Source organism: Pundamilia nyererei, unplaced genomic scaffold (genome assembly GCF_000239375.1).
Source record: "Pundamilia nyererei isolate P.nyererei 1_Seehausen unplaced genomic scaffold, PunNye1.0 scaffold00857, whole genome shotgun sequence".
In the NCBI taxonomy this organism is placed as follows: Eukaryota; Metazoa; Chordata; class Actinopteri; order Cichliformes; family Cichlidae; genus Pundamilia; species Pundamilia nyererei.
Genome location: NW_005188258.1, coordinates 41,127 through 49,179, shown reverse-complemented (window position 1 = coordinate 49,179; position 8,053 = coordinate 41,127). Strand labels below are relative to the sequence as shown.

The following is an 8,053-nucleotide window of genomic DNA, read 5'->3' as shown; positions in this document are numbered from 1 at the left end:
TAACTAAGAATTTTATTTTGGTTTAACACATTTTTACACACACACATAAATGCACACACGCACAGACCTTGAAAAACAGTTGTCTAAAAAGTGGCATTTTTTGTCAAAAAAGTTGTTTTGTCCAAAAAACAAAACTCAACTGTAAGGTTAATTCAGCTGCTCAGTGGTTAGTGCTTCTATTGTGGTCAGAAGAGACATTATGTCTGTGGAGAACGGTAATAATGCTGGAGGTCAAGATCAGTAATGTCTTCTTTCCTTGAGTCATGTGCCTGGCTAAATTAATTCTTAATACTCATACTCACCCTTGTCATAGTTTAATTGACTCAGGAACAGAAAAGCATTGTATAGATCAGAGAACTTGACCTTCCCTTAATTTCTCTGAGAGAGCCATTGGAAGTCCACCTTAAACGGCACCAGACTCTCTGACATAACCCACTGTATGAAACCCATTTCATTCTCATTATCAGGCAACCATAGTGAAAAATTTGGTCCTTAATTTTCTGTGTGGGTCAGAGTGTGACCCCATAAACGACTTCCCTAAACCTGCTGGTCTGGAAGTCCAGCAGTTCATCTAAACAAAAGGCACTTAGACTTAAACAGATATAGATGTGTTTATCCTACCATGAAACAATAAGAGAAGGTACGACCTCTCCCATGCTCCCAGGATGTGGGTGTGAATGCCAGAACACTCTGGAATGCACACAAAGTCTTTCCAGACTATTAAGGATCAAACCTCTACCAACATGACATTGATTATAAAACTCTAAGGATATATGAGTAGATATTTCTAAGCATAAATGACAATCCAATAATATAAATCTAACAACACTCAGAGCTCAATCCATTTTAACTTGCAAGGGCAGCCAGTCAGGTCAGCATCTTGGAGATACAAACTCCCCACCTGACCCCAGCCAACATCAAATTCCAGCCTTCCTGCGCAGTCTTTTGTTCAGTGAACACACAAGCACCCCATTGTAAAACCCCTATGGTGTGTCATAAAAGTTAAAGGCACTGTGTATGCAACTGTGAGTGTATCTGTGCTTGTATACGTGACTTCCTGGTTACAACCGTTTAACAACGTCTCTAGTCATACTTTGGTAAATGATGATTTGTGGTGTATTTTTTTATTGATCACTCTCACACAAATATTTTACAGCAGTTCACAATAAGAAATAATAAAAGACAAAATCCAGCCACCAATTTCAGAAAAAAAGTTCAATTACAACTATAAGCATCTCTGATTTAACGCTGAAAAAAGGATTAAAAAAGATTTGAAAACACAAAAGCAGCGCTAACTTTAAATGTATGACTAATGAGATAAAATCATCTCAAGGTCTTGTTTATTCATATTTATATTCAAAAGAAATGATCCAATTTTTTTTTTTTGGTACGATTTTCAATGATACGTTCTACTGTTTTGACAAAGCGATTGCTAGGTTCATTAATTTTTCCACTTGACATGAATCTGACATGTTCTCAAAGAGGACACACCTGTTGCCACACTTTTGAATTATTTCCTTCAGAGCAGGTTGGCAGCGATGCAGAAAATCCTCCAGGCTCATTCGTGCGCGCTGCAAGTCATCACCTCGGGTGAACAGTATAACAGTTTTTTCTCTAACTTTGCTCCCAAAAGCTTTTTCTAATTTTTTTAGTATGTCTCTCTCACCATCTGTAAATCTGCTCGCATGCATCACAAGTACAAACACACAAGGTTTTGACTCGCAAAGCTGTTTGCACCTTTTTACATGTTTTTCTCTAACTGATGATGGCATTTCATCATCAAAGATGTCTGGAGTATCAATCACACGTACATGTACGCCATTTATTTCTCTTTGTTCCACCTGACATTCTCTGGTGACTGAAGATGAACTGGATGTGGACAGGAAAGCTTCCTTCCCAAGAATAGAGTTTGCACTTGCACTCTTTCCAGTGCCTGCCATTCCCACCAGAACAAGGTTCACATTGGTGATGGTGCACTTTCCTGCATTGTTGAAGAAGAAAAAGAACATAATATATACTGAAAATGAAAAATGTTATTCTTTTAATTGGTTTAAAAACATGCATGCACTGCTATGATCAGAATGTTCACAAAAACTTTAGCACAGATTTTTGTAATTAATACTTATGCAAGTTTGAAAACATGTCTCACTTTTTGAAGTCATCATAGGGTCCTCGTAGGTCGTGTTGCTAAATCTGCCACCTGAATAGAAAGGCCAAATAAGAGAATTTGTAAGTATCCATTAAATCTTTCAGTTCTTTCTTAATTAATTAAACAGCCGTCAGTGAACATTGGTTCTGTGTTGTCATACCGAGGAAAGATCGTGCCTTACCTTTCATATCCGTTTGATGTTGTGACCCAGGGTTGTAAGCATGTCTGTAGTTTAGTAATAACAAGTGAATATGTATTACTTTACAAACCAAAACCTACCATTTGTCCTAATGTACACTGTAAAATCACCTTAATGTTCTTATTTTGAGAATATCAAATCCCAAATAATCAGTCAGTATACATTTCTGGTTTTTGAACCTTACCTCATATTTGTCTCATCTTTCATTTTCACCAGATCGTTCAGCTGAGTGAAAAACTGCAGCATGGTGTAGCATTTGAATGGGTAATCTGGAGTAGTTCTGATCCCAGGCAGCACAACTATGAACTCATCTTTAGGTTTTCCAGTGACCTCCTTCAGATTTCCTATCTGCTGCCACACATGATCTAGTGAAAACTCATTCTCCACCATCAACACACACATGTCAGGGACCGGATTCTCCAGAAACAACTCTTTTATGGCATTAGTTGTGTCTGATATACATGTGAACACAAACTTGTCATCTTGATAAATCTCTCGGTTTTTAAGAGCCCCTGTTTCAGAGAGCTTAATCGCGTCTTTCCCCAGGATGATGGTAATCAGGGATTTTTTCAGATAATCCACATTTCCCAGAAGAACAACTGAAATCTTGTCTGTGAACAAAAAAATAGAAAGAAATATTTTTCCTCTGATACTGTCATAAACCACAAACTTATGTAAACACATTTCTTAAACATTGACAGTGTGTGTGAGACACAAAAAAAAAAAAAAAAAAAGATTATAAGAAAGACTTACTGTGAGACATGGCCCTCAATACAATGCAGAAATCTGGAAAAGACAAGCTGTGTGTATCTGCTGGCTGTGCTGCTCTCTGTCTGCTTTATATAGAACTAAACCTGCCACGCCTCCCGTATGCAATATGCAAATGCTGCAGGTGTGTCAGCTTTGGATCTATAAATAAACACTAAGTTTCTCTTCATTTTTCCATTTCTCACCTGTGAAGAAACAACAGTTAGAGAAAGTATGGCTTCATTTTCACAAGGTAAGCAACAGATTTAATTTGTTCGGTATATAGTTAATTTCCTATTAAGTGAAAACTGATTTATTTACACACTGAGCTATTTAGATACTCTGACCAAAAAAAAGAAACTATATGTCTCACAATTTCTGTTGCAGGTCCTGATTTGAGAATTGTGATGATTGGAAAAACTGGTGTGGGCAAGAGTGCTGTCGGAAACACCATCCTGGGAGGAGAATATTTCAGATCTGAACCCAGTGCAGAGTCAGTTACTGCGACTTGTACAAAAGAAGTGATGCGGTGGGGTAATAGAGTAATTAGTGTAGTAGACACACCAGGGATCCTGGACACAGCAAAATCTCCAGAATTCATAAAAAAAGAAATTGTGAGATGTGTTGAAGTCTCCTGCCCAGGCCCCCATGTGTTCCTGCTGGTCATCCAAGTCGGTCGATTCACCAAAGAGGAGAAAAATGCTGTGGAAGCCCTGCAGGAGCTGTTTGGTCCACAGGCTAACCACTACATGATTGTGTTGTTCACACGTGGTCGTGAACTTGGAACCAAGACCATACAGCAGTATGTACGTGAATCCACACCAGATCTGCAGCGAGTCATCCAAAGATGTGGAAACAGGTTTCACCTTTTCGAAAACCATAGCAGTGACAGACAGCAGGTGGTGGAGCTCATCAGGAAGATTGATAACATGGTGGAAGCAAACGGGGGCACATGCTACACAAATGAAATGTACAGAGAGGTCGAGGCTGCACAGACCAGTGGACATGGAGTATTTAATTATATATTCCTCGCTCTACTGCAGCAACGTATCATGGAGTTTCTTTACATTCTTGGGAGAGATTAGATTACTGTAGTAAATCATATAAACATTAGAATGCGTGTAGTTAAAACAGGACAGCATCTTTGCATCAAAATGTAACATCTGACAGAAAACATTTTATGTGTAGACAGCTGTGTAGCATTAATTCTCTTTGATTTTCCAGAAAAGAATCTAATGAAATGTCCTTGGGTGCTGATGAAGAAAAAAATGGTTTTAAAAATTGTAATAATGATCATAAGAAAGGTGTCGGTGCCATTAAGAAAATGTTTCTTGTACCTGCTTTAAATGCTGTAGTCGGCTTTTATTCATGGTGGTGTGATTCGTGTGAACAAAATTTTGTGGCCTTTAAGTTTCTTTGTTAATGAAATGTGTTTGCCTTAATGCTTGATTTTGATTTTATCTCAAACATGAATATGGAATAAAAAACAATATATAGCTAATCATCAAATGTGAAAAGTTTTTTATTGCAAATGAAATAAAATAGCAAATAAAGATCTTGAAGATCTTCAAAATTATATCAGTATATTTCTAAATCCACGTTTTTAGATTCCACCAAATAATAAGAAAGAAAGAAAATATCACCCCAATACACTAGCAAAATTGTATAAATGGATAAAGCATAACAAACTGATCAGAAAGGATGTCACTTGTTATTTAATAAAAGATTGTCCCATCAAATTTCACACACACACACACACACACACACACACACACACACCTCTATATATGTATATACACAGAGAAAAAACATTAAATCTGAAGATGTGGCCCAATGTTTGACTAGTACTGCTTGTATACAGTGTTGGGAAGGTTACTTTTAAAATGTACTGAATACATGATTACACACAAGCCATTACGTTACTCAATGAGAGAAATGTATTCTCAATACTTTGGATTACATAATATATTGTCATGGTTTTTACAACTGCATGAATGTACTATCACTTTGTAATTTATTACTATTGCTGAAGATTATTCGCCATAGCAATACCAACAAGATTTTTAAATCTTAATATAAAATGAGTAACAATAGAGTGGACATTAGGTAAAGCTGCACTTTTTGCAGCGATCTAGTATAGAAAACTATTCTGTGCATATATGAAACAGGTCCGTGGCTCCAAACCGTAGGGAAGGGACCTCTGGCTAATATGTCAGGTTCCGTGTCGGGCTGGTAGCTGAAAACTAGCTTTACTTTGTTGTCTGGGTCAACTTTGTTTGTGAGAGATAAGCAGTTTTGTTTGGGTTTCCACCAGCGTGGAATTACCAAAAATAGAGTGGGGATAGCCTAACATAAGAAACAGGAAAATACAACTGTGTCATCCATTTATTTCAACAAAGTAACTGTATTCTGATTATCACTTTTTCAAACAGTAACTGTAAACGAATACAATTGGTCATATTTTGCATTCCAAATAAATAATGCCGGTACATGTAATCTGTTACTCCCCAACCCTGCTTATATATCACAACAACAATTCTGTGTTACCAAATCCAGCTTTAAATCAGGAACTCAAATTTCAGGAGCTAAGTTTTTCATTAGCATGACAGTACAAAAATCCTATACTGTAGCTGGGAAATCACTAGCCACCAACAAGTGAACACATGGGTATAAACCTGCAGTCTCAAATTAAATATGTTAAAAATATATTTAATTTGTCCTTTCAAAAAGGAGTTTTTCCACAAAAGATGAAAGTGGCTAAAGTTATTCCCATTTACAAAACCGGTGAAAGGCATCATTTTACAAACTATAGACCAGTGTCAATACTCTCCCAGTTCTCTAAGATACTGGAAAAACTTTTCATAAAAAGTTTTGACAGTTTTGTGGAAAAATATGAATTACTGTCAGATAGTCAGTATGGGTTCAGAAGCAACAGATCAACAGCTTTGGCACTGATAGATTTAATGGAAAAGATAACGGAATGTATGGATAATAAGAGGTATGCGCTCGGAGGTTTTTTTTAGATCTAAAGAAGGCGTTTGATACTGTTAATCATGAAATTCTATTAAAAAAACTGGAAAGGTTTAGGGGAGTGGTTTTGGACTGGTTAAAAAGCTATGTAGGGAATAGGCAACAATATGTACAAATAAATGAATATAAATCTAATTTGATGGATATAGCTTGTGGAGTACCTCAAGGTTCAGTACTGGGTCCAAAAATGTTTATTATGTACTTAAATGATATCTGTAGAGTATTGGAGATTTTAAAGTTTGTAATATTTGCAGATGACACAAATATACTGTGTTCAGGTGTGGAATTGCCACAGGTTTTGGAGATGATCACACAGGAATTAACGATATTAAAGAAGTGGTTTGATATAAATAAATTATCATTGAATCTAGATAAAACCAGTAAACGAAATAAAATTTCTTGGTGTGATCATTGACCACAAGCTCTTTTGGAGGCCACACATTACTTATGTTTGGGGGAAATTGGCAAGGGGCATTGCCGTCCTGGGGAAAGCAAAGCATATGTTGGATCAGACAGCACTGCACATTTTATACTGTGCTTTACTACTGCCATATATGAGCTACTGTGTAGAGGTCTGGGGAAACACATACAAAACTAACACACAAACAATAACTATAATACAGAAAAGGGCCATCACATTACAGTTTTTTCTGAATGCTTAAACCCTAACTGTGATTCTTACAGCACAATTTCTAAAACTATTAATACTTATAGCAAAACCACTCACTGAGTTTGCAAAACTAAAAGCACAAACACTGTTTTGCACTCAGTTTGCCATTTTGTAACACACACTTTGCAAACCTGTAGCTACAATCCACTGCACAGCACTCTCTTTGCAGAACTGTAAACACAACTCACTGCTTTACACCCAATTTCCAAATGATCAACACAATCCTAGAAAAACTATACACATTTATGGCTATTTTGCCAACTGTCTGGCACACTGTCACATGTGAAAACTTTTTTAGATAATTAGTTCACTTTGCAATCAGCCTGCACTGTACAATGGAGGGAGCAGGAAGAGTGAGAAGTAGAGGAGGCCGAGGAAGAGGACGTGGAGGTGAAGAAGTAGGACGAAGAGGATGACAAGGACAAGGACGAGCAAGAGGAGGACGAGGAGGGGGGAGAGAAGGACGAGGAGGGGGAGAAGAAGGGTAAGAAGAGTAAGAAATAGAATTGCTGATGACATCGGAGCTACAATAGGAGATACAAAAATAATTTGTTTTGACGTTTTCATTACAAAATAGTGTAAATAATGGCCATAAATGTGTATAGTTTTGCTAGGATTGTGTTGATCATTTGGAAATTGGGTGTAAAGCAGTGAGTTGTGTTTACAGTTCTGCAAAGAGAGTGCTGTGCAGTGGATTGTAGCTACAGGTTTGCAAAGTGTGTGTTACAAAATGGCAAACTGAGTGCAAAGCAGTGTTTGTGCTTTTAGTTTTGCAAACTCAGTGAGTGGTTTTGCTATAAGTATTAATAGTTTTAGAAATTGTGCTATAAGAATCACAGTTAGGGTTTAAGCATTCAGAAAAAACTGTAATGTGATGGCTTGTGTTAACTGTTGGATACCAAAATACCATTTTTACAAAGGTGTGGAGAGTTAAGCAGGGTTATTCGCTTTTACAAGAAAACTACAATGTTTTGTTGATTGGGTGAAGAGTTTTCTTATTTGTGTGTAGAGTTTTGCAAAAATAACCAATAGTTACAAAAAATGTGCTTAAGCCATCAGAAAAAACTGTAATAAATAATGTGGGGTACAGGGACCATACAAATGCACTCTTTGTCAAAATGCAAGCTATTAAATTCCAAGACTTGGTGAAGCTTAAAACAGCGCAAATAATGTATAAAGTAAGAAATAAATTGCTTCCAAAAGAAATCTGTAAATTGTTCATAGAAAGAGAACGTGGGTATAACTTAAGAGGGAAATG

At 36.8% G+C, this 8,053-nt stretch overlaps 2 protein-coding genes across 2 annotated transcripts; one reads left to right on the top strand and one right to left on the bottom strand.

Moving 5' to 3' along the window:
• Positions 1-1,241: 1,241 nt before the first annotated feature.
• Positions 1,242-3,147, bottom strand: LOC102196712 (GTPase IMAP family member 6-like). Its single transcript, XM_005755038.1, has 5 exons — positions 3,102-3,147; positions 2,533-2,959; positions 2,331-2,374; positions 2,150-2,200; positions 1,242-1,981 (listed from the first exon to the last, which is right to left on the bottom strand). Exons 1-5 carry the CDS (start codon positions 3,109-3,111, stop codon positions 1,410-1,412), a joined length of 1,104 nt encoding a protein of 367 aa, XP_005755095.1. The 5' UTR covers positions 3,112-3,147; the 3' UTR covers positions 1,242-1,409.
• A 160-nt stretch (positions 3,148-3,307) lies between these two features.
• LOC102196441 (GTPase IMAP family member 7-like) lies at positions 3,308-4,553 on the top strand. Its single transcript, XM_005755037.2, has 2 exons — positions 3,308-3,348; positions 3,483-4,553. Exons 1-2 carry the CDS (start codon positions 3,330-3,332, stop codon positions 4,178-4,180), a joined length of 717 nt encoding a protein of 238 aa, XP_005755094.1. The 5' UTR covers positions 3,308-3,329; the 3' UTR covers positions 4,181-4,553.
• The last annotated feature ends 3,500 nt before the right edge of the window (positions 4,554-8,053 follow it).

Excerpts from the sequence above, each read along its gene's own strand:
- LOC102196712 (XM_005755038.1), bottom strand. Across the intron at positions 2,201-2,330 it reads ACATCAAACGGATATGAAAG|GTGGCAGATTTAGCAACACG; the intron begins GTAAGGCACGAT and ends CTTTCTATTCAG. Across the intron at positions 1,982-2,149 it reads CCCTATGATGACTTCAAAAA|GAAAGTGCACCATCACCAAT; the intron begins GTGAGACATGTT and ends TCAACAATGCAG.